Source organism: Quercus robur, chromosome 10, assembly GCF_932294415.1.
Source record: "Quercus robur chromosome 10, dhQueRobu3.1, whole genome shotgun sequence".
Lineage (NCBI taxonomy): Eukaryota > Viridiplantae > Streptophyta > Magnoliopsida > Fagales > Fagaceae > Quercus > Quercus robur.
This window is the reverse complement of record NC_065543.1, coordinates 3,142,269-3,170,189: the sequence shown is the minus strand read 5'-3', so window position 1 is coordinate 3,170,189 and position 27,921 is coordinate 3,142,269. Positions and strand designations below refer to the sequence as shown.

General features: G+C 38.6%; 2 protein-coding genes across 6 annotated transcripts; both read right to left on the bottom strand.

The window, feature by feature from the left end:
• Positions 1-1,077: 1,077 nt before the first annotated feature.
• LOC126702343 (2-alkenal reductase (NADP(+)-dependent)-like) lies at positions 1,078-16,016 on the bottom strand. 5 transcript variants are annotated; one of them, XM_050401034.1, is made up of 6 exons: positions 15,596-16,016; positions 14,414-14,591; positions 13,268-13,434; positions 11,953-12,035; positions 11,002-11,125; positions 1,078-1,551 (listed from the first exon to the last, which is right to left on the bottom strand). In XM_050401034.1, exons 1-6 carry the CDS (start codon positions 15,845-15,847, stop codon positions 1,297-1,299), a joined length of 1,059 nt encoding a protein of 352 aa, XP_050256991.1. In that variant the 5' UTR covers positions 15,848-16,016; the 3' UTR covers positions 1,078-1,296. The 5 variants fall into 5 exon arrangements, with proteins under 5 accessions (XP_050256991.1, XP_050256988.1, XP_050256989.1 ...); XM_050401031.1 differs by having other exon boundaries at positions 1,078-1,320; positions 10,771-11,125; positions 15,596-16,015; XM_050401032.1 differs by having other exon boundaries at positions 1,078-1,382; positions 10,833-11,125; positions 15,596-16,015.
• Positions 16,017-25,715: 9,699 nt separating this feature from the next.
• LOC126703728 (uncharacterized) lies at positions 25,716-26,288 on the bottom strand. The gene has a single exon (XM_050402812.1). It carries the CDS (start codon positions 26,286-26,288, stop codon positions 25,716-25,718), a length of 573 nt encoding a protein of 190 aa, XP_050258769.1.
• Positions 26,289-27,921: the final 1,633 nt, after the last annotated feature.

The following is a 27,921-nucleotide window of genomic DNA, read 5'->3' as shown; positions in this document are numbered from 1 at the left end:
TACCTTAAGGCATATACAAACTTTTTTAACTTTTGAGTTCCAAAACAATCTAACAATTTGTAGTTTGGCCACTGAATAAATGTTAAAAAAAATCAAGTCAATCAATTGTTACAGAATTATTTTCCAAAATATACACTAATACTTTTTCATTTTAAACAACAATACACACATCTTAATTAATGTCATGTGACTTGAAAAATTGTTTCCTTTGTTTCTAGCTCTAACCTGAATCGCTAATTAATTTGATGTAGTTTTTTGGTGTGATTACTTAACCATCACCAACACCAACACCACCCTCCTCATCTTTCTCCTTCTTAAGAACACACCAAATAATAGGATTTCTAAAATAAATAAAAATTTTATCCATCAGTTTTATCAAATAGATTGTACACATGTAATAAAATGCATGGCTATTGATATTCTATTAAGTTAAAGTAGACTTGCTAGCATCTTAGGCAAACATGTACAAAATTGTAGCAAATGTGTACAGATTTATATTGGTAGTTCAATTTAAAATAGTAATTGCCCTTTATGTATATACTTGTTATAATGTCGGTTTGCATCCATACAAACCAACAATAGCAAAACAATGTTCAAATTAATAACCATATATAGCAAAAACCTAAATAGTTGTGTTAGAATTTAGAAATGACTTAACAAAAGTGTCCTGTCCACTCGTGTGAAACTTGCTAACTTTTCTACTCCTGACATGGGCGAAATTTATAGGAAAGATTCCTAGCATATTGAGGAAAAAAATTTAGAAAGATTGCCATGCTGCACTAGTTTTTTTATACACTTACAGAAAAGATTTTTACTAGTTTTGCAAACTGTTGAACAGGCTGACCAACTGCCCCAGAAGCTGCTTAATTGAAGACATGCTCTCCTTTCTTAGGAGAGCATATCCCATAAAAAAAACGCCATAAGCAGTTAAACCAGGCCTACGTATGAAAACTTTAAATAAGCTAATTTTGATTGGTGATTACAAAACTTCATGGTATACCGTACACATGGAGGTCATATTGGAATTGGGATCCGAAGGAAACTTTAATCCATTTGCATAAAGTGTTACTCCATATATCAAGGTGAGAAAATAATTAGTATTTCCAACTCAAATGCGTTTGTGTAAAAAGATTCAAGACAAGTGCAAATTATGAATTTCTTTGACTCCAACAACATAACACTTCATTAAGGAAATAAAATTGTTGTTACCAACAAAACCCAATAGAAGTTACATTTGCAGTAGATAATCCTCCTAGACCTAGAGGTTTTGGACTATGAAGTTGCATACGAGGTCATTCATTCACGAGCAACTACCACAACCTGTTTTCCAACATTGCGGCCGGTGAAGAGCCCTATCAGTGCTGCGGGGGCACTCTCCAGACCTTCAGCTACATCTTCCACATAAATTATCTTCCCTTCTTTGATGTGAGGCAGAACCAGCTCCAGGAACTTTGGGTAGAGGGGGTAGTATTCATAAACCATGAATCCTTCTATCCGGACCCGTTTCCCAATCACAGTCATTAAATTGTGCACACCTTCCGGGTGCTCAAGGTTGTACTGTGAAATCATCCCACATACAGCAATGCGGCCATGGGCCCTCATGTTGAGGAGAACTGCATCAAGCATCTTTCCTCCAACATTCTCAAAATAAATATCAATGCCTTCCGGAAAGTACCTGCAAGAAAAACACCTCAACCCTCTAGATTTGAGCACCATGAATGCCAATAAAAGATCAGTCACCCTTGGTTCCCCAAGCACACAGATTAAAACATAAACAATAAGGGAATTTTTTTTTTTCACAAATGCTGATATGATTTATTGTGATTGGTGTACGATAAATCACAGTGGGCCATATTGGCGATTGAGAGAAAAGTTGGGCAAGAATTGGACTTAGATTAAACATTAAAGTGGTGTTACTCAAATCACAACAAGTCATGTCAAGCATTGTCAAAAATATTGTTTCCTTAAAATTACACTCCTCTCATTATGTTTGCAGCATTTTTTTTTCTCTTTTATTTTTTCCTTTTTTTATTAGTAAGTTGCTCACACACTTAGTAGGTTTAGAACTCACAACCTCACTATCAATCTCATTATTAAGGGAGAACGAAGTGCCAATTGAGTAATAGCTCATTGTCATATTTTTTTACTTCCTATAAAGTAGAATGAGCACAAAGTTGTTAATTCGTGTACCAACAATAAGTGTAATCAAACCCATCTTACAGATTTGAAAAGTACCCTGTTGTAAATGGGCCGCCTTGTATGACAATGAAAGTCAAACTAATCCCTTAGGTAAACCACGTTTCTTGAATTAAAGTATCATATATGAGGGAATGTCTTCAATATTGAGATAATGGTTATTAACAGCTTTCTTCAGTAGAAACTAGAAACCATAGATTCTTAGTCAAGTCTCATGTGATAGTTACAGATATTGATTACTGCATAAATTACTACTAACCTTTTCAAAGCTGCATGTAAGTCAGGCTCTTCTTTGTAGTTGAAGGCCTCGTTGAAACCAAACTTGTTCTTCAGCAAATCAACCTTATATCGCAGAAATGATAGAGGAAAGCAATAAAAGCAGAGTCAAAAAAATGCTGGTTAATGAGGTTGCACACAGGTCAAGTAAACCAACCCCTAAATAAGAGTAAAAAATTGTCTGAGTATGACAATCGACCACGATCAGTGGTCCAGTGGAAACAAATAAAAAGTCACTTTTGACAAAAGTCAAAAACCTTGAACCAAACAGAGCCACTCCCATAAACTTAAACATAAGTGACAGTTACATTAATTAAATATGTGCTCAAACATGTGACGGAATATGTTTGTATGCATAAGACACATAAGGAGAACGTTTTTTGATAATGATGACTATTAAAAACCTTTAAAAAATAAATAAATAAATAAAATTAAAAAAATAAAAATAAAAAAAAAATTAAAAAAAAACTCAATAACAAGAATGCATGACACCAAAGGTCGGGCTTTGGTGTGATGGCAGACACCTTCCATCCAAAGCAACAGACAGTGGGTTAAGGTCTATAAATCAGTCTCACCAAAGCAAGGGAGTTTGGTTACCTAGTAAGGTTGCACATGAATCACCTCTCCCAAACTCCACACAACACCAGCACAGTTCTATGCTTATGTAATCTTGGGATGAGTGTTGGAAATGAGTAGGCACATTGTTGTGTCTACTTGTGTGAGAAATAGAAAAATCATATGCTCTAACCATAAGAGAATGAGCGCTCTTTATCTAGGAGTTCCAGATGCAGAATATCACCCATAGAACAACTTTTGACTGATTACAGATGACTTGAATGAGAAAATTAACTATAGTGTAAAGACAAATGCAGGTACTATTCTAAGTAATTGACACATTGAACCCTCATGATAAGCAGACTCACCTTTTCTTTGCTTCCAGCACTTCCAACAACATAGCAGCCCAATAGCTTGGCGAACTGTCCTACAAGTTGACCAACTGCCCCAGAAGCTGCTGAAATGAAGACTTGCTCTCCTTTCTTAGGAGAGCAAATCTCATAAAAACCAGCATAAGCAGTCATACCGGGCATACCTACATATAGTAAATATGTTAGATGAGCATTGAGTACAAAGGAAAACATAGCACAATAAAATGACTAGCAAAATTACTTGCTCAATTGTTATATGTGCCCTAATAATGGTTTTAATTACTATGTGATAGCCACAATCTCCCCCACTCAGTGCCCCCCAACCCCCGGGAAAAAAAATAAAAATAAAAACCTCCAGCCTGGTAAGTCAATGATGCCAGACTCACCAAATGCTTCAATGGTAAATAAGTTCTCTTTTGGACACACAACTAACACTATTAAATTTTAAAAAGAAAGAGGCGCATAGGGCTGGATAAATTCATATTCTACTTCACTAGAGAGAGAGAAGTCAACTTAACTAAGAACTGTGACAGCCACTGGAGCAGGCTCTTTCAATATATAGAGGTGCATGAGATTACAACATTACTAAATTAACATCCTAGATCATGATTACAACATTACAAAATTAGCAATTATTTAATGCTTTTGAGATCATAGTGACTACAAAATTAACATCCATGATCATGATTCCAACATTACTATTTGAAAATTTTACGCTACTCATATACTATTTCCCATGGGTTACAGCCCCTACATATTTCAATGGAATTGCAAAATTGTGCTCAATTTCTTATGTGGCAATTCCGCCAAGATCTCTTCTTTAGTTGGGGGACGGAATTCAAATTCAGAAAATCACAGCTATTCCTGTAGGTCAAATATCACCATACATGGCACAGAGGTTTGAAACTGCCCTTCAAAATACACTTTTTTAAACCTCACTTTAGTACAATTTTTTCTAATAGCACATTTTCAAAAAGCTGAAAAATAAACCATGCCAAATGAGAATATTCTAAATATATAACACTGAAAAACTGCTTAATATTCTTAATGTGTTTCCTTAGTCTTGCATATGGCATCACTCAAGTACACAAAAAGAGGATAATTTTCAACTGTTTTATGAACCTTTATAGTACTTATCAAAAAAAAAAAAAAAAAAATTCAACTATTTTATCTGTTTTGATGCAGCCAAAGCATGATAAAATTAATTAAATAAATAAATAAGAAGGGGTTGGGGTGAGCTTACCCAGAAGTCCAGTATAGTAGGAGAGAGGCACATCAGTGTGATGAATTTTAAACAGTCTCTCTGTTGTGGTAATGAGACTATATTCTTCCCATCCAGTCAGCCCCCAAACCAAGTCACCTTTCTTGAAGTTTGGATGCCCAGAATCCAAAACTTTAGCAACTCCATAACCAGCAATGGGCTGCATAGTTTCAACATCAAGGTCATCAATTCAAGCACCCCCTTGACACAACATTAATCAGGGGAAAAAAAACAATTAATCATGGTGTTGTTTAAAATTAAGCTTCTAGTTTTTTTTATTTATTGGTAAGTTATAAACACAGCCAAAGAGCCCTGAATCTCAAACTTTTATAATCAACTATTTTTATAGAAAATTAAACTTCAACCCTAATGTTGGTTCTAGTCAACTCAATTCATACATATCTTGCTATCCAATAAGGAACTTAAGCTCAAATCCCGCCTACGCCAAACCAATTGGTGTCTTGGCCTTTTCATAGAGAACAAATTTTAGAATTTGACAACCACTTGTAACTAATGATTACAATTTGTTTTTTAATATAAACAATTTAAGAACATAGAAATTCAAAACATACGAGTATTTTAATATAATATATGAATTTGACCAACAAATCATGGGATTCAGACATTTCAGCATAAAATTAGCCAATAAATTGCAACTTTCATGAACAAGGGGAAACAATAAAATAATATAAAGAAGAAAAATTGTATCTGGAATGAAGTGAACTCCACCCCATGCAGAAATTACCCCCATCTCTTTTTTTATATATAAATAAGCAAACTTTTATTGAAACAACAAACAGAATTTACCACATTTACTCACAAATTTCAAATTGGTTTTGCTTTTTTCACATACAAACAGAAAGAAGAATCTCAATTCTCACTCACCTAATCGTTATATCGCCAAAACCCAAGAACAAGCAGAAGATAACAACAAGAATTCCAAGACAAACACACCATTTTCACCCAAGAACAAACAGAGAATAATACTAACAATTCCTTTGCAACCATCGAATCGTGCACATAACTCCAAAAAGGAACAAAAAATTATGCAACATTAAAAATTACAAATACCCATTAACTCACAAATTTCAAAGAACCAAAAAAAAAAAAAATTATTTAAAAAAGAAAAATCTCAATACTCAACCATCTAAGCATTATCTCCGAAACCCAAAATTCCATTTCCGATTTCATTACAAACACACAATGAATAATGTAACTCCCCCGAAAAAAGAAAAAGAGGTGGGACCCACTGACCGAACCAGGTTTGAAGGGTTCGACGTAAGTCTCATTCCCAGGAATGGGCTGTCTCATACGAGGACGCATGTAGGGATCGCAAGACAAGTACAGATTTTTCACAAGAATAGCATTGGAACCTTCTGGAACCTTCAGCTTTATGGTACCAGAAGTGTTCAAGTACATGTCTGATTCTTTAGGAAAACCAGACACATAGTCCTTCAAGATCACTTGCTTGTTGCTCACTTCCTCAACACCACCACCACTCGCCATGGCCACAATCCTTAGCCCCTCTCTCTCTCTCTCTCTCTCTCTCTCTATACTGTTAAGAGCAACGATCGTGTGAGAGTTATGACTTTATTCTCTTCCGTTTCAGTCTGGTACGATGATTTTGGTCCGTATTTAAATGTGAAAACTCAAATTATTTTTTTTTGTCCTAAATTATTTTTTAATTTTTTAATTTTTATGGGACGTATATGACATTTTAATAGTACTATTTTTCATTAAGATCATCCGTAGTAGATGTTGCAAAAATTATATCATTTTATTATATCAAACGTCTACTTTATTATTTTACCACATCATTTTACAACATCTCATTTATTAGATATTTTATCATTCAATTCTATATATTAAAATAATATTTACTACACATTAAAATAATATTTACAACTGTTCAACACAATCAATAGCCATCACACTGTTGCCAACAACCAATAGCCACCACCACACAACCACCACATCTTCTACAACCAAAAACACAACTCAAAGCAAATCCAAGCAAATCCAGTCAAATTCTACAACAAACAACCATAACCCCAACCCAAACAACCCATCAAATCCAGTCAAATCCTTCACGACCTAAACAAATCCCAACCAAACCCCAACCCAAACAAATCTAGCCAAATCCTCCGCCACCCATCAACTGCCTCAACCAATCACCGACCCAAAACCCCAACCCATCAACAAACAAACTCAAGTAACCACCGGACCAAAACCCACAACGCTGCCGCAACCAACCTCGACCCACAATGCCACCGACCCAAAACCTTGACCCACAACCCATAGCCCACCAACACCAAATCGGAAGCCCCACCACCACCTCAACCACAAACCCTGACAAACCCACTGCCTCCACACCCTGACCCACACCCACTTCCAAACCCAAAAACTTCATAACTCAGACTCCAAACCCACCATCTTCATCGCCGTCATCATCATCGCTGACCCATACAATAGACCCACACCGACATCGCCGACTCATAGCCTAGCCCATCCAAACTCACCCACCTCCGTCAAAACTGAACCCATCAAAAAAAAAAAAAAAAAAAAAAAAAAAACAGAAAAACCATTGCTAGAGAGAGATCGGCATGGAAGTGATCGTCAGCGTGGGCATGGAAGAGCAGTGAGGATTGGGGTAAGAAAGAGAGGAGAGGATTGGGGTGAGAGAGAAAGAGGAATAAACAAAGAATATATCATATGCCACACACATTCCGTACCGTGGCAAATTTGTGACTGTACTGTAGCATGTTGCAAAAAATATGAGATATGGCACATCTGATAAATGAGTCAATTGGTGTTTGGTGTGGGATATGTGTCAAATATTTAGCATTTGGCACATATCCCACATCTACTGTGGGTGCTCTAATAATACGTTTTTCTTATTTACTTCGCAGTTTTGTTCTTTCTCTTGTTTACTTCATAGTTTATTCATGCATGACATGATTTTTTTTATTTTTACTTGTATATGTCATATGACATATTATATTATGTAACAATGACATTAAAAATATATATTATATTATTTTTAGCAATAATTCCAAAATAATATATCAAAATAAGTCGATATTAAAATATTTGGTTCTAATAAACGAGGAAGTATACCCTATTACGGGTGTATGCTTCCTCTCTCTTACAACTTGGTGGGACCCATAGCTAGTGAGTCCCACCAGCTATGAGAGGGGAGAAACATACACCCGTACCAGGGTGTATTTTCTCTTAATAAACGAATTGAATCGGGTCCAAAATGATATATTTAAATTTTTGATTTTACTTATAATGGCGTGGTTTGCATGCATACAAACTATCAACAGCAAAACAATTTGAATTAATACCCATATATAAAAAAATTTAAAAGAAAAAAAGAAATTAATACAAAACAACCAAATAGTTGTGTTAGAATTGACTTAAACAAAAGTCTCCAATCCACTCTTGTGGAACATGCCAACTTTTCTTGTCTTTTTATTGGAAAGCAACCTAGTTTATTGACTAAAAATAATTAATTAGATTGCAATGCTTCACTAGTTTTAGAGAAGTATTACGATTACAACAAATCAGAGATGGTAAATTATTATTACTTCTAATTTAAATTCACAACTTAAATTACTTTTTTGCTCATTCATAACAATCAATAACAACCTGCCACTTAAAATTTGTTGTGAAAATTTGTTAGATATGCTATAAGCATATGGATAATAATTGTTATATTAGGATTTAGTTAGTTAGTTACCATTCCAAGCATGTTAATGACATTTTACACATGTTGGAATTATTAATACACATGGGGAATAATAGAACCAATAGAATAAGGTCATGATGAGATTAGAGTTAGTCTCCTATAAATACACGATTGTAATTCAACATTGGATCATTGAATAATAAACCAATTGCTTAGTGCATTAGAGCTAGTCTCTTTCTTTCTCTATGGAGGGTGACTACATCGAATTAAGTCAATTCCCCTACAATTCATACCCGTCCCCATTAGGAGCACCGGGTATCTAACAAGTGGTATTAGAGCTGTTAATCTTAAAACGAGCGATTGTGACTGAAGAAAACTTTTGAAAGAAATACAACAAATGGTGAACAATGTTTCAGAAAATGTCAAGGCTATTTTAGAAAAGCTCAAGGTCTTAGTTGAATCTAAAAAGGCCATGAAAAAAGAACTTTCAAGATTGCAAGAGGATCTTGAGAACATGACGGAAGAGGAGTTACAATCTCTTAATTCGATGGAACTCAAAGAACAAATCAAGTTCCAAGAATCTATTGCTGTTGTTGCAAGTCGGGACATTGATTTTTCTGTCAAAGTGAATGATGATATACATGTAAATGTTGCCCTTGAAGTTCAGTCCAAAGAAGGGGCATGTTAGGGTCGCTGGCGGTTAATATTGGTGATGAGTGAAGGTTGGTGGCTGGTTAGATTTGAGAGAGGAGTACATTTGTGATTAGGTGGGCAGAAGAGGATTGATTGTATGTGGCACTACCTATTTTTTAATTTGTAAAATGCTAATGTGGCATACTGATATTAGAGGGGGTAATAAAGAAGGGTTTTACACTATATTTTTGTCAAATTCAGACTCATTTAGTTTATAATTCTAATTATGCATACTTAAAAACTACACTAAATTTTTTGTTAAAAAAAAAAAAAAACTACACTAAATTTTCCTGATAAAAAATAGGAAATTTGAATAAATTAATTGATTTAAATGGGAAGAATGTATTGCTAAAATTTTATTATGATTATGACACAAACTTTAATTTTATTGACATTTTCATTATCATATAATTGGGAAATGTTTATAATGCTATGTTTTGAAATTGAACATATATAGATATAGTAAGAAATTAACATTCTGTCCAAAAAAAAAAAAAAAACATATTTATTGTTTGATGGTAAACACGACAAAAATGCTTACCAATTTTACTTATGTTTTTTTTTTTTTTTAATTGTGACTTTGGTTTTTTTTTTTTTTTTGGGGTCAAATTTCAAAATCTACGCTCTAAGTTTCACTACTTTTCATTTCAATCCTTTAATTTTATATTTTTTTCATTTCAGTTCTCTAAGTTTTAAAATTCCTCAATTCAATCCTCCATTAACTTGTTATCTAGTATTGCCGTTAAATCCCCCAAACTACGCCGTTTAGCCCTTAATTTAATATTTAATATATTTTTTATTATTTATTTCTTAATTTACAAAAAACGTTAATTAAAATAAAAAAAGCCCAGAAATTAAAATAAAAACAAATGCCTATACAGCATCATCCTCGTCCCCTTCCCCTTGTAAAATCAAAAAAAGAACCCACCGCAAAATCCTTATCCTAGCTTGAAATCTGAGAGATTGAGAGGGAGAAGGAGATTCGGATTGAGAGGGAGAAGGAGATTGAGAGCAAGAGAGCCTAGAGGGAGAGACCAATCGAGAGAGAGAGAGAGAGAAACAGTGGGATTGGACATCTATTTTATATGTGGAAAATTATTAGTTTACATTGTGGTTTTCAACTTCTGATATGGGCGAAATTTATAGGAAAGATTCCTAGCATATTGAGGAAAAAAAAAAAAAAAAAGGATAGCCGTGCTGCACTAGTTGTTTGTACACTCAAAGAAATTATTTTTACTAGTTATGCAAACTGTTGAACAAGCTGACCAACTGCCCCAGAAGCTGCTTAAATGAAGACATGCTCTCCTATCTTAGGAGAGCATACCTCATAAATAAACGCCATAAGCAGTTAAACCAGACCTATGTACATAGTGAAAACGTTAAATAAGCTATTTTTTATTAGTGATTACAAAACTTCATGGTATACACACATGGAGATCATATTGGAATTGGGATCCGAAGGAAACTTTACTCCATTTGCATAAAGTGTTACTCCAGATATCAAGGAGATATGTCAAGGTGAGATAATAAATTTAGTATTTCCAACTAAATGAGTTTGTGTAAAAAGATTATGAATTTCTTTGACTCCAACAATATAACACTTCATTAAGGAAATAAAATTGTTGTTACCAACAAAACCCAATAGAAGTAACATTTGCAGTAAATAATCCTCCTAGACCTAGAGTTTTTGCATACAGGGTCATTCATTCACGAGCAACTACCACTACTTGCTTTCCAACATTGCGGCCGGTGAAGAGGCCTATCAGTGCTGCTGGGGCACTCTCCAGACCTTCAGCTACATCTTCCACATACGTAATCTTCCCTTCTTTGATGCAAGGCAGAACCAACTCCAGGAACTTTTGATAGAGGTGGTAGTATTCATAAACCATGAATCCTTCTATTCGGACCCGTTTCCAAACCACAGTCATTAAATTGTGCACACCTTCAGGGTGCTCAAGGTTGTACTGCGAAATCATCCCACATACAGCAATGCGGCCATGGGCCCTCATGTTGAGTATCACTGCATCAAGCATCTTTCCCCCAACATTCTCAAAATAAATATCAATGCCTTCTGGAAAGTACCTGCAAGAAAAACACCTCAACCCTCTTGATTTGAGCACCATGAATGCCAATTAAAGATTAGTCGCTCTTGGTTCCCCAAGCACATAGATTAAAACTTAAACAATAAGGAAAAAAAACATTTTTCGCAAATGCTGATTGGTGTATGATAAAAGTGATTTTAATGATGAACCCATCATCCATGTAAAAGTGATGTTGCTCCAATCACATCAGGCCATATTAGCAATTGAGAGAAAAGTTGGGTAAGAATTGGACTTAGATTAAAGTGATGTAGCTCAAATCGCAAATCGCAACAAGTCATGTCAACCGTTGTCAAAAATGTTGTTTCCTTTACACTCCTCTCATTATGTTTGAAGCATTTTTTTTTTCTGTTTTATTTTTTCCTTTTTTTATTAGTAAGTTGCACACACACTTAGTGGATTTAGAACTCACAACCTCACTACCAATCTCATTATTAAGGGAGAACGAAGTGCCAATTAAGTAATAGCTCATTGTCTTCCTCTCTTTTTTTCCTTTTTTTTTTACTTTCTTTAACGTAGAATAAGCACAAAGTTGTTATTCGTGTACCAACAATAAGTGTAATCAAACCCATCTTACAGATTTGAAAAGTACCCTGTTGTAAATGGGCTGCCTTGTACAATGAAAGTCAAACTAATCCCTCAGGTAAACCATGTTTCTTGAATTTGAATATCATATATAAGGGAATGTCTTCAATATTGAGATAATGGTTAATAACAGCTTACTTCAGTAGAAACTAGAAACCATAGATTTTTTAGTCAAGTCTCATGCGATAGTTGCATATATTCATTACAGCATAAATTACTACTAACCTTTTTAAAGCTGCATGTAAGTCAGGCTCTTCTTTGTAGTTGAAGGCCTCGTTGAAACCAAACTTGTTCTTCAGCAAATCAACCTTATATTGCAGAAATGATAGAGGAAAGCAACAAAAGCAGACAAAAAAAATGCTGGTTAATGAGGTTGCACGCAGGTCAAGTAAACCAACCCCTAAATAAGAATAAAAAATTGTCTGCGTATGACAATTGACCATGACCAGTGGTCCAGTGGAAACAAGCACAAAGTCACTTTTGACAAAAGTCAAAATCCTTGAACCAAACAGAGCCAGTCCCATAAACTTAAACATAAGTGACATTCGCATTAATTAAATATGTGTTCAGACATGTGACGGAATATGTTTGTATGCATAAGACACACAAAAAGAATTATTTTTGATAATGATGACTATTAAAAACTTTTTAAAAAAGGTAAAAAATTCAATAACAAGAATGCATGACACCAAAGGTTGGGCTTTAGTGTGATGGCGGACGCCTTCCATCCAAAGCAACAGATAGTGGGTTCGGGTCCATAAATTAGTCTCTCCAAAACAAGGAAGTTTGGTGACCTAGTAAGGTTGCACACGAATCACCTCTCCCAAACTCCACACAACACCATCACAGCTCTATGCTTTTGTAATCTTGGAATGAGTGTTGGAAATGAGTAGGCACCATTGTTGTCTCTTAGTGTGAGAAATAGAAAAATCATATGCTCTAGACATTGAGAGAGTGAGTTGACGCAGGACAACCAGAACAAAATTGAAACAACAATAAAATAAAGGGATATGACCTAGGAGTCAGCACCTAGGCCTTGTTTGGAATCAACACTAAGTAGGGAAACCACTAAGAGTCAGCACCTAGGGTAGACCTGGAGTCAGCACCAGACCAAAGAGAGACCAAACGGCCATTTCTTCATTCATCAAAATATCAACTATCTCCTCAAGGAGTACAATAAGTTGCATATAAAGAATTGCTAAACCCTAGTTCTAATTGGCTAGGAAACCTTAATTGCCTTATTACAAAAATAACCTTGCTTTCAAATTAAAATACTAATAGCCCAATAAACTAATAGGATTTAAGACATAAAAATATAATTGACTTGCAAACATAAATAATACTAAATAATAATCTTCTTGTGTCTCCTGCATCATGAGTGCTCTTTATCTAGGAGTTCCAGATGCAGGATATCACCCATAGAACAACTTTTGGCTGATTACAGATGAGTTGAATGAGACAATTAACTAAAGTGTAAAGACAAAAGTAGGTACTATTCTAAGTAATTGACACATTGAACCCTCATGATAAGTAGACTCACCTTTTCTTTGCTTCCAGCACTTCCAACAACATAGCAGCCCAATAGCTTGGCGAACTGTCCTACAAGTTGACCAACTGCCCCAGAAGCTGCTGAAATGAAGACATGTTCTCCTTTCTTAGGAGAGCAAATCTCATAAAAACCAGCATAAGCAGTCATACCGGGCATACCTACATATAATAAATATGTTAGATGAGCATTGATTACAAAGGAAAACATAGCACAATAAAATGACTAGCAAAATTACTTGCTCAATTTCTATATGTGCCCTATAATGGTTTTAATTACTATGTGATAGCCACAATCTCCCCCCACTCCCCCCCAAAAAAAAACCCTCCAGCCTGGTAAGTCAATGATGCCAGAATCACCAAATGCTTCAACGGTAAATAAGTTCTCTTTTTGGACACACAACTAACACTATAAAATTTTGAAAAGAAAGAGGCCTGAATAAATTAATATTCTACTTCACTAGAGAGAGAGAAGTCAACTTAACAAAGAGCTGTGACAGCTACTGGAGCAGGCTCTTTCAATATATTGAGGTGCATGAGACTACAAAATTAACATCCATGATGATGATTACAACATTAATAAATTAGCATCCTAGATCATGATTACAACATTACAAAATTAGCAATTATTTAATGATTTGAGATCATAGTGACTACAAAATTAACATCCATGATCATGATTATAACATTACTATTTGAAAATTTTATGCTACTCATATACTATTTCCCATGGGCTACAGCCCCTATATATTTCAATGGAATTCAAATTCAGAAAATCACAGCTATTCCTGTAGGTCAAATATCACCATACATGGCGTGGAGGTTTGAAACTGTACTTTAAAATACACTTTTTTAAACCTCAGTTTAGATACAATTTTTTTTTAACAGCACTTTTTCAAAAAGATGAAAAGTAAACCATACCAAATGAGAACATATAACACTGAAAAATTGCTTAATAATCTTAATGGGTCTCCTTAGTCTTGTATATGGCATCACTCAAGTACATAAAAAGAAGATGATGATTTTCAACTATTTCATCTGTTTTATTGAAACCAAACATCCATATAAAACAAATTTGAAGTGGGAACCCAAAAGCATAATAAGAAAATAAATAAATAAGAAGGGGTTGGGGCGAGCCTACCAAGAAGTCCAGTATAGTAGGAGAAAGGAACATCAGTGTGATGAATTTTAAACAGAGTCTGTGTTTCTGTAATGAGACTATATTCTTCCCATCCAGTAATTCCCCAAATCAAGTCACCTTTCTTGAAGTCTGGATGCCCAGAATCCAATACTTTAGCTACTCCATATCCAACAATGGGCTGCATAGTTTCAACATCGAGGTCATCAATTCAAGCACCCCTTTGACACAGCATCAATCAGGGGAAGAAAAAACAATTAATCATGGTGTTGTTTAAAATTAAGCTTCTAGTCTTTTATTTTTATTGGTAAGTTATAAAGTCTTGAATCTCAAACTTTTATAATCAACCATTTATAGACAAAACTTCAACCCTGATGTTGGTTCTAATCAACTCAATTGATACATATCCTGTCATCCAATAAGGAACTTAAGCTCAAATCCCGCCCACACCAAACCAATTGGTGTCTTGGCCTTTTCATAGAGAGCAAATTTTAGAATTTGACAACCGCTTGTAACTAATGATTACAATCTTTTTTTTTTAATATATAAATATAAACAATTTAAGAACACAGAAATTCATAACATATGAGTATTTTAATATTATATATGAATTTGACCAACAAATCATGGGATTCAGACTTTTTAGCACAAAATTAGCCCAATAAATTGCAACTTTCATGAACAAGGGGAAACAATAAAATAATATAAACAAGAAAAATTGCATCTCGACTGAAGTGAACTCCACCCCATGCAGCAATTAAAAACACAATTACCCCATTAGCTCTTTTTTATTATAATATAAATAAGTAAACTTTTATTGAAACAACAAACAGTATATACCCCCATTTACTCACAAATTTCTAATTGGTTTTGATTTTTTCACATACAAACAGGAAGAAGAATCTCAATTCTCACTCATCTAATAGTTTATACAAAACCCAAAATTCCATTTTCAATTCCACGCAAAACAAGCAGAAAATAACACCAAGAATTCCAACACAAACAAACCATTTTCACCCAAGAACAAACAGAGAGAGAATAATACTAACAATTCCTTTCCAACCATCGAATCATGCATATAACTCCAAAAAGTTTTTTTTTTTTTTAAATGCAATACTAAAAAATACAAATACCCATTAACTCACAAATTTCAGAGAATAAAAAAAAAAATGTGGGACAACTTACCGAACCAGGTTTGAAGGGTTCGATGTAAGTCTCATTCCCAGGAATGGGCTGTTTCATACGACCACGCATGTAGGGATCGCAAGACAAGTACAGATTCTTCACAAGAACAGCATTGGAACCTTCTGGAACCTTCAGCTTTATGGTACCAGAAGTGTTCAAGCACATGTCTGATTCTTTAGGAAAACCAGACACATAGTCCTTCAAGATCACTTGCTTGTTGCTCACTTCCTCAACACCACCACCACTCGCCATTGCCACAAAACTTAGCTTCTCTCTCTCTCTCTCTCTGTGGAACTGTTAAGAGCAATGAACGTATGAGAGGTATTACTTACAGTTAGTATTTATAGTAACAAAGTGCAGAACAAAACGTTATTTGCTCAAAAGTCATCCCATGGTCCTCCAAGTTTTGTATAGTGTTGGATAAGAGTTGGACATCAGGTTTCTATAAGGTAGTTTTATAGACATGTTCACTTAAGTTAAAAGTATAGTTTTTATCTTTTATAAAAAATAAAAAATAAAAAGTTATTTTTATTCTCTTCCGTATCATTCTGGTACAATGATTTTGGTTCGCATGTAAATGTCAAAATTATAACTAGTATTTTTTGTCCTAATTTTTTTTTTTTTTTTTTTTACTTTGCTTGTATATGAAATTTTAATCATATTACTTTTAAGAGAAATGTTAAAACAATAAATGTTATTGATAGTTTTTTATATTTCTCATGAAAGTTATAAGGATAAAGTTTGGAGCCCAAGCCCGAACCGCACGAGATCCTGGTCCAAAAAGTCCAATACAATGAATTTTGTAGAGTATGTGTCAAAGAACTAGGATTAGATGAGTAGAGCAATGGCTTGCATGGAGGTGAGGAACAAACAGACAAGAATAAAGCTACTATAGTAAAAAAACCTCTGTCCAAGGAGACTTGGGATTTTATTTATGATTATAGATCATTACCTTAGAGTTCTTTTGGATGCTACTGTATTATCACCTCTCTTTTTCCTTCCCTACTTCATGAGGGCTTCTTTGCATTATATAGGCTCTTTCTGATCATCTGAACTTTACACTTGTTGATTATCTAGACCTCCACTTGAGCACCCATCCCATCAAACACCCCTTTCAGTCCTTTGTGAGTTGCGGCAGCCAAGGCAACACTGTTCAGGGGTCTTTTCCACATTAATGCGGCCAAAAAAGCAGTTATAATGCATTTAATGTGGTGGTGGCAGACTTTCTTTAGATATTTTGAGCTTTCTTCCCTTTCACGTGTTCAGGGGACGTACTTCAACCACTTGACTATACACTTGGTCTGGGTTTACCATGTTCGAGGAGAAGTTCCTCCTCGGACCTTCTTCCCTTTGTCTCCCAATGATGAGGCTTGTAAAGTAGATCACCTAAGTCATGTTTCTCTCCTCGAACTTGTTAGTGTCCTCGGATAAGGCCCAAGACCCAATACATTATTTTTGGGCCATAGCCCCCACAATAACCCCTCAAAACTCCAGTTTTTCTCTCCATCCGAGGAGAAAAGTAGGTTTTGATTTTTTGGAGAGATAAGATCAATTATTTTTTAGTTCACACGTGTGTGAGTGGTTGCTTCTGACGCGTTGTAGATTACGAGGCGCTATTAATTGCTCCAGACGGTTTTGTGTTCCCCCATCCAACGGCAAAGCGTAGATTCAACGGCTGGCAATCCTCCTAGAATTTTGAGCGAGAGCAACCTTTCCCCTCCTTTCCTGTTATATAAAGCCTTGAAGAAACTCTTTTGCCTTTCTTTTTTTATGAACATCCAAGAACTTTAGAGAACTTCAGCGCCCAGTCTTCCTAAAACACACCAGACCTTTGAGTTCCCATAGACATTCCTGTAAGAAGTTTTTTCTTGAGAGGTCAGAGATTATTGTACAGATACCCATAAGTTCTTATTCTTTTACGTTTCCCCATTTTCATCTCAGCATTCCTCCTCAGCCCTTCAGTTTATCTAGATGGGTAAATTCCAGCGTTTAGTAGATACACCGCCGCCATGGAGGCTTTTAAAGCTAGGTACCGCATTCCGCCGGGGGTGGTTTTGACTTATTGTCCTAAGGACCGAGTACTGACTGATAAAGAAGTGGGTGAAGTCGTCATTCCCATGATTGCTTTTATAGAGGGAGGAATAACGCTTCCCATGCGTAGGATCACCCAGGATTTCCTGCTTAACCATAGGTTGACACCTCATCAGTGCGCCCCAAACCTATTTAGGGTCTTGGGCAACATAGATGCCCTGAACGAGTAGATGGGTTTAGGTCTCACATGGCACAACGTGGTTCACATGTACGAGTGCCACCATTTTGCCAAAGTAGGGTACTACCTTAAATTTAGGTCCGAAGTTGTTAGGCTAATCTCCTGTCTTCCTAAGTCCAATAAGGGTATGAAGGATGACTACCTGATTGCCTCGGGGGAATGGAGCGACGGTCTTCATTGTCTAACTTAGGTAGGAGATCCAGGTGCGGTACCTCTAGGATCAATCCCTTGGGAAGGGGATTTAACCCTTTAGTTTTATTCCTTTCGCTTGGAAATTTGAACTTTTTTTTTTTTTTAAGAAAATGTCCTTTTAACAATCTGACTACAATTCCTTTCTCAGTTGTTTTGCAGATAAAGCCCACGTTGCTCCTCGGCTAAGCCATACAAACGTTCAAGCCCTCAACTATCTCTTGAAGTCAGAGATCTTTGTTCACGAGGACGGACAACTGCGTGCCGCCCACTTAATCTTAGGTTACGAGCCCTTATCCCGTGCTTTTTTGGACGTCGGACAATCAATAAAAGCGGGTAGTACAAGGTTATCTCGAATTGACGTGTCAAAGCCGAGGTTCTTGGCTCGAAGGGATCTTCCACCGGTTACCCTACCCATTCTTCAAAATCCTCAACCAGCTGTACATCTACCTCGACAAGACGATCCTGGAGCTGCAACATTTGTTGAAGAGGAGACCGAGTCATCTCATCTTTCACTATAGGAAGAGATAGACGAGTTTTATTTTGAGGAGGATAACCTAAAGGCTCCCCTAATTGAACTTTCGAACACCGAGGGTGAGGCTGATAGAAACTTGGCAATTGGCGTTCCTCCCCTTGTTATTTCCTGCCCAGACGATTCCTCCGACGAAGAGGTGGACGACATGGCCTCAAATAAAGGCAATAAGAGTTTGCAGGAGCTCATGGCTGCTCATGGTAAGGGGCAAACCTCGAAGGTGCCCATGAAGTCCTAGACTCCCTCCAATCTTCCTCTTGCTCCTCCACAGGTCCTCGCCGACCTCGGCCTAAAAGTCAATCCTGAATTGAAGAAGAAAAGGCCTGTCGAGTCCTTAAGGAAGGAGAGGTGGGTCCTTGCCAGGGTGCAAAACAACAAAAAGTGACCCAAGAGCCTCAGGACAAAAGGGCTCCATCTGTGGAGAGCCGAGACGAGATAGAAAGGGCTGAAGTGCGCATCCCGCCGCGTACGTGGAGCCTTCGACTTGAGGTGGATGTAGCAGTAATTCCCTATAATGCCTCAATTTGAGAGTACAATAGGGGCCGAGCAGGGTACATCGCTAAAGCCCTAGAGCAGCCCATGCTCCTTCCTAGGGACATGGAAGCTTACAGGCACTTTTCACAGAATGAACTCTTCCTGTCTTTGAAAAGGGATCTTGCAATGGTAAGACAACTTATCCTTTTACAAGCATAATCATTGAGCCATACTATATTCTAACTCATGTTATTTTGTGATTTTTGGGTAGATTACTCAGCAGGTTTTTGTGGCCGAGGAGTGGTGTCACGACGCCCGCAAGATGGCTGACACTGAAGCCATCTCTCGTGTCGAGGTAGAGAAGACCCTAGGGGCCCTCAAGCAAGAGCAGCATGAACTGGTTGAGAAGTTCAAAGAGGCAAAGAAAGGCTGTAGGAGCACTGAGACTGGCCTGAAAAACGCTAAGAAACAAGCTGAAGACCAATTCTAGCTACCGTATGTGACTGAGACCAAACTTGCCACTGAAAAGCAAGCCATTCTGGATCTCAAAACCGCGTTGCAGAAAGCTAAGGAAGAGGTCCAGCTAGCCAAGGAAGCAGCCAAGGCTGAGAAGAGGGCTGCTTACTAGCTTGGAGTGGAGGAGACGGAAGCAAGGCTCACCGAGGAATTGTCAGAAGTATGTAGGGACTACTGCAGCATGACATGGAGTCAGGCTCTCAATGCTGCAGGTGTCCCTGCAGATTCTGCCTGGAGGCTGCCCGAAAAGATCTTCTACCCTCCAGAGATTCGGGAGGTCCCTGCCGATGCCCTTGAAGCTTCTGAGCAACCTGTAGCTATTCCCGATGCCATCCCCATAGCCGAAGTTACTAAGGGCTTTGGCCAGGTCGCCGTCCAAAGTGAGGATGCTGAGGGGGAGAAGGGCAAAGGGAAGAAGCCCTCCTCCAAGTCTCAGGATCCTTCTAAGGAGACAATCACTGAGGTCGAGGGTCATGGGGTTGACCTAAAAGCCAATGATATTCCTCCTCCTCAGCCAGAGCAAAAAGAAGATCCCCCTACTGAGGCTTAGCACTTAGGGTTTTTCTCTTTCTTTCTTTTTATTTATCATTTTGAAGAGAAGTTGTATTATATTTTTGTTTTCAAAGACTTCTCATCCAACAGTATTGTATTATCTCCGTTTATTAATATAAAAGCTCTTTCTCTCGTTCTTTACTCTTCTATTTGATGTTGATGGGATTTTATTGTATTTCTGAGTAAATGTGATTGCTCCTTTAGTTGAAATTTACAACAATATTTTGCCAATATAATTGAGTGATAAGAGTAGGACAGTGTAATGAACTTTAGGTAGTAAAGGCTGTCGTGCAAGACTTAGGTTCTGTTTAAAACTTAGATAGAAGCCATAAGTTGTTAATTTCCCCTAAGCCTGTGGTTTGAGGAGCCATGTAGAACTTAGGTTCTGTTTAAAACTTGGATAGAAGTTATAAGTTGTTAATTTCCCCTAAGCTTGTGATCCGAAGAGCCATGCAGGACTTAGATTCTGTTTAAAACTTGGATAGAAGCCATAAGTTGTTAATTTCCTCTAAGCCTGTGGTCCGAGGAGCCATGCAGGACTTAGGTTCTGTTTAAAACTTGGATAGAAGCCATAAGTTGTTAATTTCCCCTAAGCTTGTGGTCCGAGGAGCCATGCAGGACTTAGATTCTGTTTAAAACTTGTATAGAAGCCATAAGTTATTAATTTCCCCTAAGCCTGTGGTCCAAGAAGTCATGCAGGACTTAGATTCTATTTAAAACTTGAATAGAAGCCATAAGTTGTTAATTTCCCCGAGGAGCCATGTAGGATTTAGGTTCTGTTTAAAATTTGTATAGAAGCCATAAGTTGTTAATTTCCCCTAAGTCTGTGGTCCGAGGAGCCATGCAGGACTTAAGTTCTGTTTTAAACTTGGATAGAAGCCATAAGTTGTTAATTTTCCCTAAGCTTGTGGTCCGAGAAGCCATGCAAGACTTAGGTTTAAATTGGTAATTTCTCCTAAGCCTGTGGTCCGAAGAGCCATACAGGACTTAGGTTCTGTTTAAAACTTGTATAGAAGTCATAAGTTGTTAATTTCCCCTAAGCCTATGATCTGAGGAGCCATGCAGGACTTAGGTTCTGTTTAAAATTTGGATAGAAGCCATAAGTTGTTAATTTTCCCTAAGGCTGTGGTCTGAGGAGCCATGCAAGACTTAAGCTCTATTTAAAACTTGGATAGAAGCCGTAAATTGTTAATTTCTCCTAAGCCTGTGGTCCGAGGAGCCATGCAGGACTTAGGTTCTGTTTAAAATTTGGATAGAAGCCAAAAAGTTGTTAATTTCCCCTAAGCCTGTGGTCCGAGGAGTCATGCAGGACTTAGGTTCTGTTTAAAACTTGGATAGAAGTGAGCCGGAAGACGTGCAGTTATCATGAAATATAGTGTAGGCAAAACTGCTTTTATTAATAATAATACCTTCTTAGGTTATTTACATTTCAAGGGCGGGGTACAGCTTTCTCATCTAAGTCTTCCAGATAATATGCATCTATTCCTGCCACTGAAGTGGTGCGGTATGGGCCTTCCCAGTTAGATCCCAACTTTCCTCAGGATGGGTTCTTGGCGCTACCCAAAATTTTTCTCAGCACTAGGTCTCTTGGTCCTAGTGGCCTCAGTTTTACATTGGCATCATACCCCTGCTTGAGCTTCTGGTGATAGTAGGCTAGTTGGATCATTGCCTTTTCTCTTCTTTCCTCGATTAAGTCTAAACTTCTTTCTAGCAATTCGTCGTTGTTACTTGGGGTAAAGGTGCCAATTTTCAACGTTGGAAAGCTAGTTTCCAAGGGGAGTACAACCTCAGCCCCGTAAGTCATAGAAAAAGGAGTTTCTCCCTTTGATCGTCGTGGCGTAGTTCGATAGGTCCATAGGACGTGTGGCAGTTCTTCCACCCATCTTCCCTTTGCATCATCCAATCTCTTCTTTATCCCATTAACTATGACCTTATTTACAGCCTCGGCTTGCCCGTTTCCTTGAGAATAGGCCAGAGTGGAATATCGGTTCGTAATTCCCAGGTCGTAGCAGTATTTCCTGAATGTCTTACTATCAAATTGAAGGCCGTTATCCGAGATGAGGGTACGAGGAATTCCGAAGCATGTAATGATTTTTCCAGATGAATTTCTTTGCATCCATGTCCCTGATGTTGGCTAAAGGCTCAGTTTTGACCCATTTGGTGAAGTAATATGTGGTGACCATTAAGTATCGCTTATTTCCTGCTGCTTTCGAGAAAGGGCCCACAATATCCAAACCCCATTGAGCGAACGGCCAAGGACTGGAGAAGGGATTAAGGACCCCTTTTGGTTGGTAGATATTTGGGGAAAACCTTTGGCATTGGTCGCACTTCTTGACATATTCTTGGGCCTCTTTCTGCATGCCCGGCCACTAGTACCCTTGAGTGAGGGCCCTGTGTGCCAGTGACCTTCCTCCTGTGTGGCTACCACAAATTCTCTCATGCAATTCCTCAAGTAACATCTCTGATGCTTTTGGGTGTACGCATAATAGATATGGCCCTAAATAGGAGCGCTTGTATAGCTTGTGATCCACTGACAGCCAGAATCGAGGAGCTTTTCTTCGTATTTTCTCGGATTCCAATTTCTCTTCGAGCAATACATCGTCCTTGAGAAAGCTCACTAGGGGATCCATCCAGCTCGGACTCACTCTGACTTGGTGGACTCGAACCATGTCCTTTTTTATTACATCTGCCTTGCACAAATCCTCGACGAGGATGATTCAGGGTAGACCTTGCTCCGAGGATGTGGCAAGAGTGGCTAATGAATCCACATGTGTGTTCCCGCTTCTAGAGGCATGCGTCAAGTTGAAAAATTCAAAGTCCGACTGTAAGCACTTAACTTGTCCAAGGTATTCCTGTATTCTTATATCCCTAGCTTCCAACTCGCCTTTCACCTGGGCTACAACCAGTCTGGAATTTGAGAACACTTCTAAGGCCTTCCCCCCATTTTCTGCACCATGGCCATCCTTGCAATAAAGCCTCATACTCGGCTTCGTTGTCTGTAGCCGAGAACTCTAGTCTCAATGACTTTTTGATGGTAATCCTCTCGGGGGATATTAGAACCAGCCCTACCGCGGATCCCCTTTGGTTTGCCTCTCCATTAACGAAGACTTTCCACCGTGAGACTCCTTGTGTAGAGATTGTGCCAACCGATTTTCCATCCATATTTTCCTCCTCTGCTACAACTTCTACTGGGGGTTCAGTAAATTTGGCTATTAAATTAACGAGAACTTGGCCTTTGACGGAGGTCCGAGGCATGTATTTAATATCGAAAGCCCCTAGGAGCATGCTCCACATGGCAATACTTCCTGTGTAATCAGCGCTTCGGAGTATCGACCTGAGGGGAAGTTGAGTTAGGACAACGACCATGTGTGCCTAGAAGTAGTGGGGGAGTTTCCGTGTAGCATGCAATACTGTAAGAATTGCCTTCTCCAATTATAAGTAATGCACCTCGGCCTCATGTAACGATTTACTCACATAGTAAACTGGCCATTTTATGCCGTTGTCAACTCGTATTAACACCAAGCTCACAGCGTGAGGGGCCACTGCTATGTAGGCGAACAGAACTTTGTCAGCCTCAAGCCTAGACATGATGGGCGGCCGCGACAGATACGCTTTAAGTTGCTGGAAGGCTAAGGCACAGTCCTCGGACCACTCAAATGCTTTCCACTTGTTCATCAGGAGGTAGAAAGGATGGCATCGGTCTGCAAATCGAGAAATAAATCGATTTAATGCCACGATCATTCCAGTGAGTTTCTGGACTTCTTTTGGGTTCCGACGAGCTTGCAAGTTATGAATTGCTTTGATTTGATCTGAGCTCACCTCTATTCCCCTATGAGTTACCATATAGCCTAAAAATTTGCTGGACCTGACACCAAATGAGCACTTAGAGGCATTGAAATGCAGTTTGTGTTTTCTTAAGATGCCAAAGATGACCTCAAGATCTCTCACATGCTCGGATACCACTTTACTCTTTACTACCATATCGTCTATGTAGACTTCAATACTCTTGCCTAGTTGTGGTTCAAACATTCTGGTCATCATCCTTTGGTAGATAAATCCTGATTCTTTAAACCGAAAGGCATTACTTTATAGTGGTAGTTTCCGACAGGGATCATGAATGTCATTTTCTCTTGATCTCTCGGGGCCAGTAGTATTTGATGATAACCCTAGAAGGCATCCAAGAAGCTCATTTGATGGTGGCCTACAGTTACGTCTACCAACTGGTCTATTCGAGGCATTGGGAATGGGTCTTTTGGGCACGCCTTGTTCAGGTATGTGAAATCTACGCAGACTCGCCACTTCCCAGTCTTCTTTTTTACCACCACTGTATTTGCCAACCACTTAGGGTAAAAGACTTATTTGATAGCCCCTGTTCTCTTAAATTTTGTCACTTTGTCCTTAACAGCGTCGGCATGCTCTTTTGACGGGCGTCGAGGTGGTTGCTTTTTAGGAATACGTTTAGGTAGTGGCAAATGAAATTCGGATCAACCCCTGGGGCCTCGTAGGTGTCCTATGCGAATACGTCAACATTTTCTCTCAGAAACCCAATCAATTCCTCTTTCTCTCGGAGGGGTAGTTCCGAATCGACTTGAAAGAATCTTTATGGGTTGTCAACAGTAACCCTTTCTAAACTCTCGCATTTTATCTCCTCAACTAGCTCATCGACGAGTATTGCTGAGGTGGCTGATTGCTATAAGTCTTTTCTTACAGGAGTCGAGGGTTCTGCATTGGATTGGCGTGAGATGACAGCCACCATGCATTGTCTAGCTATGGCTTGATTTCCTATAATCTGCTCTACTCGACCCTCTGATGGGTATTTTACCTTCTGATGAAGTGTAGAAGAAACGGCTCCCAATGAGTGGAGCCAACACTATGGCCGTGTATGGTGAGTAGGCGTTGACCATGATAAAATCCACCTCCACCACGTCTGAACCAGTCTGTATAAGCAGTTTGATTTGTCCCCTTGGTGTAACAGTCTTCCCTTCGAAACTTACCAAAGGAGAGTCATATGCTATTAGGTCCTCGGGCTTTAGATTCAGCCCCTTGTACAAATCAGGGTACATTACTTCCACAGCACTGCCCTGGTCTACCAATACTCTCTTCACATCAAACCCCCTAATCCTAAGTGTAACTACCAAAGCATCATCATAGGGTTGGATGGTTTCGATCTTATCCTCGTCCGAGAATCCCAACACAGGTAAGCCTCCCTTCCTAGGCCTTTTGGATTCCCGATCATTGTCCTCGGTGGAGAGCCGAGCCACAGACATTACCCTGGAGGGAAAAGAGCCGGTTCTTCCCAGAGTGGCAAGGATGACATTTATTGTACCCATGAGAGGTCTTAGAGATATGTCTCTACGGGATTTTTGGTTTGCCTAACCCGGATGACCGCTAGAAGGATGTAATAGGTGCCGCAATTTTCCTTCTCGGACCAACTGATCCAGGTGGTTCCATAGGTTCCTGCAGTCTTCGGTGGTATGTCCGTGGTCTTGGTGGTACTGACAATATAGACTTTGATTGCGCTTTGAGGAGTCTCCGGCCATTTTGTTCGGCCATTTGAAGAACGGCTCATTCTTGACCTTCTCCAAAACCTATTGTACCAGTTCTCTGAATACGGCGTTAACCACTTGCATGTTGGTTGACCCAGATTGCCCCGCAAAATCTCTTCTCGGATGGTTATTGCTGTATCGTTCCAACCTAAAATCATTCCTCTTGTAAGGGATGATCTTTTCCTTTCCTTTCCCTTGTAGTTGGTCCTCTTCCACCCTTTTGTATTTGTCAATCCAGTCCATAAGTTGACGAACACTAGTAATAGGTTTACCAGTTAGGGATTTCCTTAAACAATGTTTGGTGGGGAGACCGCTTTTAAACATACTGATGGTGACGTCGTCGTAGTTACCATCCATCTCGTTGTACATTTCCCAATATCTGTCTGAGTACGCTTTTAAAGTTTCCCCTTCATGCATGGACAATGACAATAATGAACTCAGAGGCCGAGGAACCCTGCTGTTCGTAATGAAACAAGAGCCAAAGGCTTGGGTGAGCTGCTTGTAGGAATCTATGGAGTTCGTTTTCAAGATGTTGAACCACCTCATCGCCAAGGGTCCTAGACTGGATGGAAAAACTTTGCACATCAAAGCCTCGTTTCGAGAATGGGTGGCCATTCTTTGGTTAAACTGGCTCACATACTCCACAGGGTTCGTTCGGCCATTATAAATGATGAACGTAGGTTGGTGGAAACCTCGGGGTAGTCTAGCCCCTTCTATCTTGTGCATGAAGGGTGACTTAGAGATCTGATCTAGAGCTTTATTCATGGCATCATTACCCAAGCCCTTACCAGATGGGCTTTTATGTCTCCGTCCATGACGCTGCTCTGTCTCATAAGAGAAGGTTTCGCTTGGGGGAGTTCTTGATCTCTACCTGTAACTGACATCCTCCTCCTCATTAGAGGATACGTCGGAACTAGTAGGGGACCGCCTTTGCTATGCATGGCGCAATTTCCTTTTCAAGTCATCGATCTCTCGCTGCATGGCCCGACGATTGTTTTGTCTTTGGGATATACGACTACCTATTTAGGAATGGCTTTGGCTCGTCTAGGTAGTATGTACATTCCCCTCTCAATTCCTTTCATTGCCCTGATTTTGCTCAGGGTCAAGAGGATTACTTTGCCGCTGAGGCCCAATGGGTTCTGTCCGCTAGGGATCGGTTTGTCGTGGGTTTTCTTAGTGTGGACCCGACCCTATCATGTTTAACTGTTACACTCACTAACACCTAAGTTATTCCCCACAAACGACGCCAATTGTAAGGACAAAGTTTGGAGCCCAAGCCCGAACTGCATGGGACCCTGGTCCAAAAAGCCCAATATAATGAATTTTGTTGAGTATGGGTCAAAGAATTAGGATTAGATGAGTAGAGCAATGGCTTGCATGGAGGTGAGGAACAAACAGACAAGAATAAAGCTATTATAGTCAAAAAACCTCTATCCAGGAGACTTGGGATTTTATTTATGATTACAGATCACTAACTTAGAGTTCTTTTGGATGCTACCGTATTATCATCTTTCTTTTTCCTTCCTTACTTCATGGGGGCTTCTTTGCATTATATAGGCTCTTTTTGATCATCTGGGCCTTACACTTGTTGATCATCTGGACCTCCACTTGAGCACCCATCCCATCAGACACCCCTTTCAGTCTTTTGTGAGTTGCAGCAGCCAAGGCAACACTGTTCAAGGGTCTTCTCCACATTAATGCGGCCAGAGAAGCAGCTGTAATGCATTTAATGTGGTGGTTGCAGCATTTCTTTAGATATTTTGAGCTTTCTTCCCTTTCACATGTTCAAGGGACGTACTTCAACCACTTAACTATACACTTAGTCTGGGTTTACCGTGTCCGAGGAGAAGTTCCTCCTCGGATCTTCTTCCCTTTGTCTCTCAATGATGAGACTTGTAAAGTAGATCACCTAAGAGCATCCACATCAGTCCTTCTAAATTTTCTGTCTATTTTACACGAATAAACCTACTCTTTCTATTTTACACTATCACTTTTATAAAACACCCACATCAGTTTATCTATTTTACAAGATATTTCAATAAAATATTTATTCTTTCTCTATTTTTTTATTATTTCTCTCCACTCTTACCTATATACCGCGCGCTCTCTCTCTCTTTTCAGAACAGATCACCACTCTCTCTCTCTCTCTTTCTCTTTTCCACCTTCTCTCGTTCTTTCTCAAAAACCAAGCTCCGGCGATCCACGAACCAAGCTTCACGACCGGCCAATCCACAAGCACCGATCTATC